Below are 13,968 nucleotides of genomic sequence, written 5' to 3' on the forward strand. Positions count from 1 at the left end.
AGGACTGAGCAATGGGTCTAGCCCGGATCAAATTTTGGACAGACCGAAAGGCCACTTAACAGGCTGAGATCTGGTCACACTCGGCCTGCAAAAGGGTTCCCATAGGGATGTCTAACAGGTCTGATGTAACCCGATATCTGACCCGTATCCGAATCCAATTAGTTGGATTATGTAACCAAATCCGGATATGATTAAAAAACAGATTCGGATTCAGTATTGATTTTGCATTGAAATCTGAATCCAAATCCCACTAAGATCCGAGCCTGATTAAGTGTAAATATCAGGTTTTAGACTGGTCGAACATGGGTTCGGTTTTATCTTTTTTCATCCAAATCCGAATAAGTTATAGCTGATTAAGTTGGATTAGGTAATGACTAGATTAGACCCGAATCTGACCTGTTGACATCCCTAGGTTCCCAAAACCTGGTCTAGGCTCCGCCCAAATGAACCAAGCAACCCATGGCCTTCAGACTACCTACTCCAATTAAAAGCTATGTCACAAAAATGTAGGCACGAAAAAAAAAAGGATACATGACATTTTTTTTTAAGCAATCAAAACTATTGTTGTATATTTTAATATGTAAAATATTATTTATTAAAATATTATTAAAAATAGTGTATGCATGTATTAAAAACGTGTTAACTTGTGTGGATCCCATATTTTTTAAAAGGATTGGAAATGGATTTTAAAATAAATATTTAAAAGCAGATTTTGGTTTAGACTTTTGAGAGACAAGGGTTGTGTTCTTCCTCCGATGAGAAGGGATCAATCGATTTAGGAGTACAACTATTCTTCTTATGGTTTCAGGTGTGCGATCTGACATACCTCAACCCAAACTCCTAAAAAAAGGTGAGGCTGATGGTATCAGGCACCACCAACACTCTAAAATCTGAGAAAATAGCAAAAATAAAAGAATTAGAGATAAACACGCCCCCAATAAATAAAAAATAAAAAATAAAAAATGATAGAAATAAAAGATGAGGAAGAGTTTACAACGGTCTTAGGTAGCCTTTCTATGACTGATGAGTACATAACAAATTCAGCAGGGCTTTCTCAAGATGGAGGCTCTAAAAGGTTTGGGCCCAGCAGGCAGACCCAATGTGGTAGTGGATCTAGACCTAAGGGATAGTTAGTTGACTCAGCAGGGTGTGGGTGCAGGGCTAGAATGATCTCTACATTCTAGATGTTAGATAGCTAGTGGGGGGTGGAAATGGCATCTATTTATAAGTTTTTGCGTCAACTTTGGATCAGTTGGTTGGTCTTGAATTTGGGTACTCATATCTGTCAGCTGCACAACAGCCTGATTCTAATTCACTAATAGTTTGAGGTGACAAACTCTGATTGGTTGGTTGGTTGGTTTCTTTTAAGAGATAAGAAATGTGGTTTTTGACATGTTAATAAGATAAGTTTTGGCTTATAGAAGGTTTATCCATGCAATCTATAGTTTATAGAAGGCTGAAAGGAGGCTTATTCTTGGTTTTACACATTTTCAAGCTAAAAATGCTACTTAAGTCTAATGACAAGTTGAAACCTCTAACGACAAGTTAGGATCTTTTACCATGTCTGATGAAAATTCATTGACCTCTAACGACATGGCAATTTATTTTTTGATGTGTCGTCAAATGAACAGAAGATTTTTAATGCGTTGGAAAACTAACATCCTCTAGTTTATTTCATCTTTTAAGTAAAAAACCAAATTCTATCATTTTTTGTTATCAAAATTGCACTCAAAATAAGCTCTATATGAAAAGATATATTTTTCGGTCAAATAAATCGACCTGTTTTAGCTATAAAAAATCTTGAAGAGGTTAAAGATGTAGTAGAAGTTGAGAAAGACTGAGAGCAACTATCTTTTAAAATACGACCTTTGACACAAGACAACTAAGTCAAAATTGAGGTGTCTACAACGTGTCATAGCGTGTCTAACTCGTGTCACTCATGATACGCTGTCTAAATGGTGTGTTACTATGACATAGATTAAAAGACTATAGACTTCTCTTATTCCCTGTTTAGAAACTAGCCATCAAAGGTAGCTCCAGTGGGAAGTAGGGAATATCCAACGCCAAAGTTGTTTGGGATGGATGCAATTGTAAAAAATAATAAAACTAGAGTGGTATTTGATAACTAGTTCCATGTTTCACTTCCCATCTGAATGAGGTGATAGTTACCAATTTCTACACCAGTTCCCACATGGGTGACTGCTCTGACGACCTTCCAAATACTTTTTCAGTTATAATTTTAGCTTTTCAGCTGCATTGCAAACAGAAGCACAAGTGGAAGTGGTAAATCCCCAGCTGAACCGTTCAATTTATCCCAAACAGCCAAGTGGATTTGCTAAAACCACAAATTTTGGGAAATCCATATCTGTATCCTTAGCTGCCACCTACTGGCAGTTCCAAACAGGTAGGCATCATTTTCTTATGATGTTCAGAGGAGAGTTTAGATATCTAGAGTGGTCTTTGTGAATAGTTGCCATGCATCAAGACTTTGTTGGCCCACAAAGGCTCTCAACACCCGGCTAGGTGGATTGAATTAAAGTGTTTTAAGTTGAAGAATATCAAGAATTTGACACAAGTGCACATCTGCAGATTCCCTGGTAGGGAGGTTGATCCAGTGATCAGGGCAGAGTACTTTGTCCACCACTTAGAAAATTGTTGTCCATGCTGCGAATTTTCAGGTGATGTTTTCTCTGTAAGACAGAAAAATACTGCATGCGATGGATAAAAATCACTGAACTTGCAGAAATTTTGTGTAGCCCAAATACTCGGTCTTGATCACTAGCATAGTGACAAACGTTTTTATCCGCAATTTCTCGTTTTTAAAAAACTCACGAGAAATTTAAAAAAAAACCATAAATCTGGCATTTTTTTGGCAAAATTCTTGGCAATAAAAAAACAAATAAAAATATTAAAATTTATTTTTATAAGAAAATATTAATAAAAATTATTTAAAAAAAATATACATGGTTTTTTCCAATAAATGGTCGTTTAAAACGTAAATATCGCATTTAAATCATGGTATTTATGTTTTTTTATAAATCTCACGAGAAATTGCCGTTTTAAACTTTCAGGCAATTTCTCACGATATTATCGCAAGATTTTCATAAATCTCGTGATATTTGTCACACTCATCACTAGATCTGCTCTGTTTGGTAAGGGGATTTAACTACTTAAGAACGAGTCATATGACAGGACGTCAATCTCTTTCAAAACTGGGGTTTTCCCTTGTTATATATATATATATATATATATATATATATAGAGAGAGAGAGAGAGAGAGAGAGAGAGAGAGAGAGAGAGTAATGGGTCGGTGCTAAACCCATTTGGTGCTAAACTGTGTGCTAAATGGATTTTTCAGCTTTTTCGGTAACTTTTATGCAGTTTCGGCCGTATAAATGTGTTGGGGCACAATCGATTTACTAAGAATCCACACCTGGACCATTTGTTTATTAAATCATGTGATTATGACAAGTAATTAGTTTTTTAAAGGGGTTCAAAAATCAATAGCCCACAATGTGCCAAAATTTCATAACTCAAAAGATCACATTTTTTTATTCAGAAAAATAAAATCTAAGGCTTGATCCTTAGCAAACAAACCATGCTAAACACATTTGTGGTTAGATTGAGTCAATACAACTTTTACCTATTATTTTTAGCTCATTAGTAGAAAATATTTTTTCTATATGTACAACAAAAATGATATATTTTTTCAAAAAAACCCATAATTTCACTGTTCTCACGTTCAAAATCGTAAATATATGATTTTAAAAAGTTCTATTTACCCTTCACACATGTGACTGCTTTCTGCAAAATAGTCTCTATTCTCAGATTTTTCTCTCTCAGGCATGTAACTTTTTTGTTTTGAGTCATAACTAAAAACTCCTTTACGGTTCCCGTTACTAAGTTCCAAAATTAGAATAGAAGCATGCTTTGTTGACTGAAACAACCGAACAATTTATTTTTCAAAAGACATTTTGACCCAAAAATAAAGGATTTCAAAAAACACAAAAAAGAACAAAGAAACTAGACAAAAATACATATTCAACGATACTTGATTCGCTAGAAACCGACAAACTGATACTAAGATACAACCACGACAGTGTTCACAAACAAGAGATGAACACACATAGTTATGCCTTTTCCTTTTGTTCTATGCTATTTTTCGATCACCTATATCAGAAATCTAGAAAAACAATAAAAGAAAAAGAGATAGATCGTGATGTTCTTTCCAATGTCACCAAATTCACCTTGATTTGATGAGCAGTTGAAAAGTCTGAAAGATAGACTTTTTGAATGTATTGCACTATGCAACTAAAAAGTAGATTCGTACGATTTGTTTTGCGAACCTTATAAAGTTTGCATAAAATATAGTCAAGAATGATGAAGTTTGCATAAAATATAGGCAAAAATTGATCAATATTTGCAAGAATAAGAAAGTTCGCATATATTTTGTGCGAGGATGAGAAAGGTCGCATATGTTTGGTGTGAGGATGACAAAGTTCGCATATATTTTATACGAGAATGACGAAGTTCACATATATTTTGTGCGAGGATAAGAAAATTCATATATATTTTATGCGATGATGAGAAAATCTACTTTAATTTTTGGCGAGGATGAGAAAGTTTGCATATATTTTATGAGGAATACTTCATGAAGTCTGCATAAAATATATCTAGACTTCCTCATCTTTGCATAAAATATAGGTAGACTTTCTCATCTTCGCATAAAATATATGCGAACTTCATCATCCTTGCCTATATTTTATGACTTCTTCAGCCTCATAAATATTGATAATTTTCACCTATATTTTATGTAAATTTTGTGAAGTTCGCAAAAACAAAATATGTGAATCTACCTTTTAGTTACATAGTGCAATACATCTGAAAAGTCTATCTTTTAGAGAATGTTTCTCATCAGATCAAGGTGATCTAGATGGCGTTGGAAAGCTAACGCGTCAATTTATCTATCATATTTTATTATTTTCTAGATTTTCAATGCAAGTGACCAAAAAAATTGTGTAAATCCTTAAATTTATGGGTCAAAAAAATCAGTAGTAAAGTCACAAAAAAATTCACATATCTCAAAAGGTCTCCACATACAAGAATTAAAATGATCATTTTAACACCCAAAATTTGCGGTTTTAATCATGGAGCAAATTTTTGTCGTACAATACAATCATTTTTTGATAAATATAAGTAAGATCTTGTTGGGTGCGAAAGGGATAGCTGGATGGTCAAGGCTGCAATCACCCTGACCTAAGACTAAATGCCACCAAGTGGCCAAGAAGATATGCAGTCAGATTGGCAGCCCTAGCAGCCACATTGTGTAGATGAAGACCTAAAGTCTCTTTTTTTATGATGAAGAAAACCCTCATCGAGAACCATGTCACTTAATGGGCCCGCCTCCCTGCGAATCAAAACTCCGGGTTGAGGACACGACTACCCAGCCTTACGTGCCTCAACCGCAATAAAAGCAATGGCAGCTTGCATGCACCAGCGAGATTCAATCTTGGGTCTTCAACTTGACACAGGATCCCGCTGACCACATGGGTAACCGCCACGGTGATAGATGAAGACCTAAAGCCACCAAGCCACTTTGGCAACTCAACCCACTGCCCCTACCTACTATATCGGCTTGTTAAAAATTGGTGGCAATTATGGTTGCAAACTTGTCAGATTCAAGGAGCTTTTGCAATCCGACTCTCCCCAATGTATTTTCTGATCCGAAATCCGACTCCTAATGTATTTTCTGATCCGAAATTCGAACAGTTTGCATCCCTAGTGGCAATGGCACAGTCTGGTCTCCTTTCTGCAATACACAACAGTCCTCTTTACAACATAAAAGAACCCACTTAACACAAGTGGTTTAAAAACAATAGAAACTATAGACAGACTAAGATATTCTTTGTGAAGCATAGAAACGCGTACACGCACCAGAAGATGGGGGTGGGCGCAGGTGCGGGCACTGGTGCAGGTGTGGGCATGGGTGCAGGCACAGGTGCACACACACTCACACCATGATTTAACTGGTCCGGAGCTCACAATCTAGTAGACACCCCTGTATACAAACTAAACTATAAAATTGAATCCTATCAAACAACTACTTCAGTGACGTTATCCATCAAACAACTCAAATTTATTCTGATTTCAAGCGCTGCATTCTCATCACTCGGAAATCCACTCAAAAACCAGCATTTACAACTAATTTCAGACAAAGGCATAACGCCGAATCAAAAAACAGAAAACATCATGATCCCAGTTGGCCATGAGATTGAAACTAAACCTTTTAGCAGTGAACGGCTTCCCTCTTCAAACTTCACACCAACACATGCCGATGGGCACTTCACCTCCAAGCTTGACCAATTTCTGATTCAAAAACACCGAGCTTGACGGCCGGTGACTAAGGAAAAAGCCGGAGATTAACTGCAAACTAGATAAAAGGCATGCTCTAGCTCAGTTTTCTTTTCTCCAGAATCCATTTTCTGATCTTAATAAAGTATTCTGCATCTAATCCTGTGTATGTCTTTTGCATTGCTACACATACTATCTGTGTGTATCTATCCACATGATCTTCATACTTCTCATACAGTGCAGGGACTGTAAGAATGATAACGAGGCCTGTCCACAAAAATGTTGAATTTGAGGAAATGGTAAGGGGTCTATGTAAGATATTCATGCTCAGAAACAATGAGGGCTATATACACACAGAGATGATAACCGTGACTGTCAAATTATGATGCAAATCATGTGCATGTGACACACACACACACACACACACACACACACACACACACACACACAAGCGTAAAGATGATAACCGTGACTGTCAAATTATGATGCAAATCATATGTGTGTGATCAAATTACAGGACTTTCCTGTTCAAAAACACTAACTGTATTCAACGATAATTAAGCAGTGCCACAAATCTGGCTCTCAGTTTTTTTTTTCCAGCAAAGATAATCTCATGATAGTTTTTATCAAATCAATTTATTTTGCTTGGGAATCATTGCGAAAATGTCTGAAAAAATACCACTCATAAGAAAGAGAAAAATTAGGAAAATAACAACAAAAGAAATAAAATCACATTATGATCATGTAAAAGTAGCGACATATAAAAAATGCATTAAGTTGAAAACTTTTCTTGATAAAATCAGGATAAATCCAAAATCTCAGCATAATCCTTGACATGGGAATCGGGACTCGAGTCCCAAATATTGCAAGTCAAAGTAGACGACTCTTCATTTATATAGTTAAATAACCTAACTGTTACATATAACCATACAAATAAAACATGGGTAATTCTCAAAGCAAAGACTAAGAAACTGTGGATAATTCTTGAAGCCAAGACTAAAGACTTACTTGTGTAACCTAACGTGAGGAAGTCAGTCATTCCACCAACTATTGAGATAACCCATAGAAATGCAGCTACCTTGAAAAAGAGCTTAGAGTCCCTTCCTAGGGTGATATCCTCAGAAACGGAGAGCAAAGAATTTATCTGTGAACGCAGACAAACTGATGCTTTTTCTGCCATTTCTTCTGTTATATGGAAGTCTGGCAAGGGTGGAGGTGGTCTGCATTCAGTATGAGAGCAACAGAACTTTTCAAGATTTGAATATTTATATCTTGCCAAAGAATCGACACTGATAGCACACAATTGAAAAGAAGCATATGTAAAAGGAAAAATAAGATGAGAATTATCACAGCAACATAACGTAAGCGAAGTGCAACATGATGCCAGCAGAAGATTCAACCATCAAACTAATAAGTCAGAATCAAAGAGGGAAAAGACAAATTTGTACAAGAGGATCCATCCAGTCCTCTCTCTTCTTTCACTTGGGCTTAAAGCATCTGTTTTTCGTACTGCAACCCTTTTCAAGAGATAATGCACAATCCATCATTTTACATCTGATCATAATTCAAAATTTCATCAAACATGTTTAATTTTTAACCTGTCTTTGTCCAAAATGTTGTATGATACCATAGTTGTTTGTTGGAAAGGCAAGTTTTTTTTTTCTTAACAACTAAGAAATTGTTAGCCCCTGCAAAGATGGTACAAAGACCAACTTCAAGATGACAATTAGGAAAGCACAAGGCAAGCACCAAACGAGGATGCTAACCAAGAATCTAGCATTCACATTAAAACATAATAAACAGGACAGGCAGAGGAAAATGGAATCACATATTCATAAATATCTATAGTTATGAATGTGAATGACAATGCACACAATCTGAATCTGATACCTTGAAGTCATTTGACCATCTTCTTTGACCACTTTCCCTCTTGTAGAACTGTTACAAATCACACGTATACCTATGAAAGCTTCACTTTTGAAAACACCACCTGTATGCATGCATTGGGACAAGGGATATAGATGGCAAGGGGTAACCGAGGCATGAAAGGTGACCATGCAGCTTAAAATAAGCTAGGCAAGACAACAAAAAAAATGGGAGCTTTAAGATGCTAACGATCTCCCAGGATAGATACATCAAGTTTCTTATAAGCTAGCATCTGATTTCATAATGACAATGTCAGCACAAATAGGTAAGGTATATGGAAGAAAAATCTGAATCAACCATAGCCTTTACAGCGTGTTGTTTCTTTTGCATAACTTTGGCAAAGAGAACATTTTCCTTGAGATATCCTTTTTCGGAATAATGACTTTCTTCTTTTCTGTTTACCCTTTTTCCTTGTTAGGCTCTCTATATTTGCTTATGTATTTTCATCCACATCATCTTGCAGTGGGCAAACAAAAACCACAAGAAGTAGTGGACTGGTGGGTTAGACATGCCTCAGTCTCCAAAGATATAACCTTATAGTGACAAAGCCGAACCAGGACCAAGCCCAAACTGCACGGTTGAAAGCAAAAGCGATACCATATATGATCCATGTTATGCTACCATGGCAACAACCAGACATTGCCTAAAAAACCAGTCCTGCCTACTGAAGTTCGTGAATACCAATATTCAAACACAACTGTCAAAAGAGCAAGTGGAAACATATCTGGGAACATGAAATAAGGGCAACAGATACTGATGCAAGTGCAATGGGTCACAAAAACATCATCAACTCTCATAGACAAACAAAAGCTGAATTCCATCACCATATTCAGAATCAAAGTAACGTCATACTGAATCCAAAAATCCAAGAAACAAATACCACGCATCAAAACAATGAAAACCCATAAGATTTAATAACCAAACTCATCAAGACAGAACCTCTGCTCAAATTTCAAAAGTATAACATAACCCATCCACCATGATATACAAACCTACACACCACACATCTAGTGCCACTTGAAACAACATCATAAAACCATAGACCACCCCATCGTAGTGACAATCCCCATGAGAAAATCAACATAACCAGATCACATTCTAGAAACCATCAAAACATAACCAACCACTAACTCATTACAGCAGAAACTGAACTCAAAATTCAAATGTGCATACCAATCAAAGGTAACAAACACCTAAATCCCCAAACTCTCAATCAACCTCTTAGAATTTAGAAAGCAGTTCTCCTAGAACCCAATAACATGCAATTGGTCCCTAATTCATCATAGCCAACCCGAAACCTGAGACCCATTCACTGCCAACCTTCATAATATTAATTCAACATACACCCCACCAAACACAAAAACCCAAACCCTGAAACACCCTCTTAGCCCCTACCAACGAAAAACAGATGAAAGACCAATCGCCACTCAAAACCCATTACAATTAAATCGCTCCAAATGAATATGCCAAAATCAAATCATAAAAAAAAAACAGAAAAGAATTTCACCTGTTAAGGATCGCTGCTGATTTTGCCCACAGAAAAAGGATCACAAACAGCGACAACAGGACGTTGGCGACCAGAGACAACAGAGTGTAGCCAGATTTCTCAAACACGATCCATGCTGCAGCGGTCACGGATAGAATCCCAACTGCCACGTTCTTCTTCCTCCACAGCACCACATCTGCAACTGCTCATCAAAACCACCAACAGATACACAAAATTAAGCGAACCCCACATCCTGAAAACACCAAAACCAGAGACACCGAACCAAATTTCAGTCAAAATCTCATCAATCCACTCACTGATTCCACCACCAAGAATCTCATGAAGACTCCTCTGTCTGTTAAATAATCGACCAGAGGGAGAAGCCATGACCCCTCAAATCTGAGACGAATCCGAAAAGATTTGAGGAAATTTTTTTGGTGGTGTTGGGGAAATGTGTTTCCCTCCTAGGATGGTACTCTGGGGTATCAAGAATCCAACCTAAAAGAGCAAAACCATCCACACTTTTTGGGCCCACCGACAGACCAAGTACTTTTTTTTTTTTTTGCCTTTTTCTATTTTGATAAAAGAATAAAAATGTCATAGATATGGAAGAACGTGAATGCATGAGCGCTGAGAGAGAGACACTGTGTGTCAACTTGTTGAACACATCCACGTGAGCACCTATGATGCAGCTCTGCTGTACAAAGATGCCAAAATGGCAGTGTCACAGGGATACTTCAACTTTACCTTCGTGTCGCATCTCTGCATATAGTATTCTTAATAAAGGATTAAGCACGAATGGCGTGTCTCGTGTCCCGTTTGACATATCCATGTGACAGGCGAATAACTCGCATGTGTGTGTGTGTAAGTGGAAGGTAGGGGTTGCCCCGAATCCTAAACACATGCAATAGAACGAGGTAGGGTTGAGTGACGAACCAAAATATAAATGTAGCCTGGGCATCGGGCCAGGCCCACTAGGCTTTAAGTGTGGCCAGACCCGGATATGGTCTGGCTCAAAGATGGCCCGATTCTTAACGGACTCGGATTTGAAGAGCAGCACATGGCCTGACCCATTGGCTCAACGGGCTAATGTGAAGCAGATTGGGTCTGGCCCAACCCGAACCACATCTATTTTTAAATAGTAATAATTAATAAGTTCTCAACTTTTTAGTTTTCATAAAATTAATGTAACTAATTAATTAGTAATAGTTATCAAAATATTATATGTAATAATTATTTTTAAAAATTTTATATTATTAAAATTTAATAAATAACTCAGGTCTATCAAGTCGGCCCATGTATATAACCGGACGGGTTTCGGCCCAGGCCTAAAACCTTGGCCCAATCTCGGCTTACGGTGGGACGGTTCGGCTTGGCCCACGCGGCCTGTTGCCCACCCTTATTTATATATATATATATATATATATATGACAATATTGGGTTTTGGTAAATAATAATAATTAGAAAAGGTAAATATATTGGTTTGAACTATAGTTACCAGAAAACTAAATAGATAAGAAAAGTGATTCATGGCTGAAGTGAGGAAGCTAAGGGTTGAAAAGTAGCATGAAGTGAGAAGCAGGATACATTTATGAAGATATTATACAAGTGCATGAAAAATTAATAAAAGGAAGCACATAAAAGGCAAATAAATCATAGGTAAAAATGACACCAAGACAGATACAAAACACCATAAATCCAACATGCAAGCTTGTTATACAAAAATTATAATTTGTTTAATATAAAAAATATAAGAAATAAGAGAAAAGCTAGTGAGAAGTGATAAAAAGTGAGAGAGAAACGTTAGAAAAGTAAAAAAGGAATTGATTTGAGAAATCAAAAGGAAGAGGGCTCCTTAACTAAGAGAATCGGTTTTTTCATATTTCAGAAACGGGTTTCTCAAAGCTTCACCTCCTTTCCAAGAAGCGAAGAGTTTTTCACTTTTGAAGCAAGCTTCTGAGGCAGTAAATTTTCTACAAAGAAGCTTCTGGTAACTATGGTTTGAACTGAATCTAAACTTAGATCCAACATAAAACACTAGTCCAAATTCAATTAGAATCCAATGATAACCAGCTTGAGCAAGTTTGAATAAGATCTAGATGCATCTGGATCTTATTAATTTTAAAGTTTCTTATAAAAAATAATGCATTAGATGTGTAATAGATACCTGACCAAACCCAGCCCTAAGATTGGTGGTTGAGTTAGAGCTCGAGCTGGTAAATGAGCCAAACTAACCGAATAGAGGTTGCTCAAGCTTGACTTGTTCTTGTGGTAAGCCGAGCCGAGCTGAGCTGAGCTGAACACTCTTCGTCTTGATGAGCCTATTTAATGAGTTCGAACAAGTTCTTTGTAGGCCGACACAAGCCTAGTCATGATCAGCTCATCTTGTTTCACATTCCTACTTGGAGCACCCTTACACGCAGCTCCATTGAAGAGATGGAGTGGGTTCAGTTCGGACCTTAGATGCAAAAAAACTCTGATATTTGAAAATAACTTGTGATTTTTTTTAACTCTCCATTCTTTGTCTCATTTTTGTTAACTCATTAAAAATGTCTTTGGAAAATAAAGGTTTTTATGCTAACTTTGTCATCCTTTGTCAAGTGAGCTGCATAAAGACGAGGCTTCTTGTCGAGAAGAGAAATGAAAACCTACCAAACATGCCCACTAAGAAACATTTTATCAGATTTTTAGTGTTTTTTCAAAATGTTGACCATACATGTGTTCAGCATGAGGAATTTACTAGAAATTGACACTTGGATCAAGCATTTAGGATGGAAAAAATGGTATTTGGGGCCTCAAAATTTTATGAAAATTGTATGCCATTGATTTTTGAAACCTTGTAAAAACCTATCCATGCATCGGAATCAAATGCTCCAAGAACTGATTCCTATAAAAACAAGCCCATAGATCACATCTGTAAGGCCAGAATTTCAAAAAACACCAAAAATGTTCTTAGTGGGTATGTTTGGTAGGTTTTCATTCCCTGCATGTGGAGTATACAAAGCCTATCACAAGGACACAGACAGGACTCAGACTCCAATGCGCGAATGTGTAAATGTTTTGAAAAATAAAACAAAAATGATATTTTTTTTAATATTTTAATTAATAAAAAACAACTTTTGGTATGTTTCTCCGCAGCTAGTGCACGTCACCTTGTGTAGGGATGTTGCAAATTGAAAACCCAAGGGTATAGTTGTATAACTGGTAGGGATCTGCCTAACCTCAGCTTGCCTTTCAAAAAAAAAATTTATGTAATATCTTAATCCAATATCTGAATCTGATTACATGTATTTTTTAGGATTAGGTATTTTTTCGGATTAGGTATTAGCATTTTCTAATCAGAATCCGAATCCAAATCTGAGCCCAATTAGTCAATATCCCTTTCGCCGGATTTGGCATTGACTAGATCCAACTCGACTCCTAACCACTTGCATCCCTATCTTTTTTTTTAGTTTTACTCGGAGAAACCACCTTAAGATCATAGACTTAGTCGCGCTGGCTCGTACTTAAGGTTGCCGTTCTAACAGTCCGAGGGGTTAACCCTTTTCTAATCATGTGGTAGGTGAGTATCAGTGGTGGGCCAGAATATTTCAGCAGCAATTGGCTTATTAGTAGACAAACCTGTGTTTGGTCTCTTGCAGCCTACCCTTGAATAGGGGTGGCAATCGGGTCGGGTTGGCGGGTCAGCATACCTCAACCCGAACCTGACCCGTTTAATAAACGGGTAACCCGACACGACCTGCCAACCCATTTAATAAATGGGTTGGGTCGGGTAAACGGGTTCTCAGGTTGGCGGGTCAGGTTGGCGGGTTGACCGGTCGGGTTGGTGGGTTGGCAGGTTGACCCACCCGCCTAACCCGTTTATTAAACGGGTCAGGCAGGTTGGCGAGTTGGCATACCCCTAACACGAACCCGACCCGTTTAATAAACGGGTTAGGCGGGTCGACCCGTTTATTAAACGGGTTCATTTTTTCCAAACCCGAACCCGCCTAAGAGGCGGGTTGGCGGGTCGTGTCAGGTTTTGCCACCCCTACCCCTGAAGATGCTGAGCATAAGGACGAACCAACTTTTAATAAACAACCAGACACATTGATAGGGATGTCAATGAATCAGATTTTTTTTTTCAAACCCTGACCGAATTTTATTCGGTTTAGTTTGATTTAGTAAGCCAAACCATATCCAATTATAATTAGATAAGGATGAAG

At 37.3% G+C, this 13,968-nt stretch overlaps 1 protein-coding gene across 1 annotated transcript; it reads right to left on the bottom strand.

The window, feature by feature from the left end:
* Positions 1-6,117: 6,117 nt before the first annotated feature.
* LOC149828163 (reticulon-like protein B12) lies at positions 6,118-10,237 on the bottom strand. The gene is made up of 4 exons (XM_090016776.1): positions 10,081-10,237; positions 9,785-9,965; positions 7,360-7,571; positions 6,118-6,618 (listed from the first exon to the last, which is right to left on the bottom strand). The coding sequence occupies exons 1-4, from the start codon at positions 10,148-10,150 to the stop codon at positions 6,449-6,451; spliced, it is 633 nt and encodes a 210-aa protein (XP_089872902.1). The 5' UTR covers positions 10,151-10,237; the 3' UTR covers positions 6,118-6,448.
* Between the last annotated feature and the right edge of the window lie 3,731 nt (positions 10,238-13,968).

The sequence above is a fragment of the Nuphar pumila genome, chromosome 9, assembly GCF_984573655.1.
Source record: "Nuphar pumila chromosome 9, dmNupPumi1.hap1.1, whole genome shotgun sequence".
In the NCBI taxonomy this organism is placed as follows: Eukaryota; Viridiplantae; Streptophyta; class Magnoliopsida; order Nymphaeales; family Nymphaeaceae; genus Nuphar; species Nuphar pumila.

Excerpts from the sequence above, each read along its gene's own strand:
- LOC149828163 (XM_090016776.1), bottom strand. The coding sequence starts at position 10,150 with ATGGCTTCTCCCTCTGGTCGATTATTTAACAGACAGAGGAGTCTTCAT. Across the intron at positions 9,966-10,080 it reads GATTCTTGGTGGTGGAATCA|TTGCAGATGTGGTGCTGTGG; the intron begins GTGAGTGGATTG and ends TTTGATGAGCAG. Across the intron at positions 6,619-7,359 it reads CCTCACGTTAGGTTACACAA|GCCTCGTTATCATTCTTACA; the intron begins GTAAGTCTTTAG and ends TTTTGTGGACAG.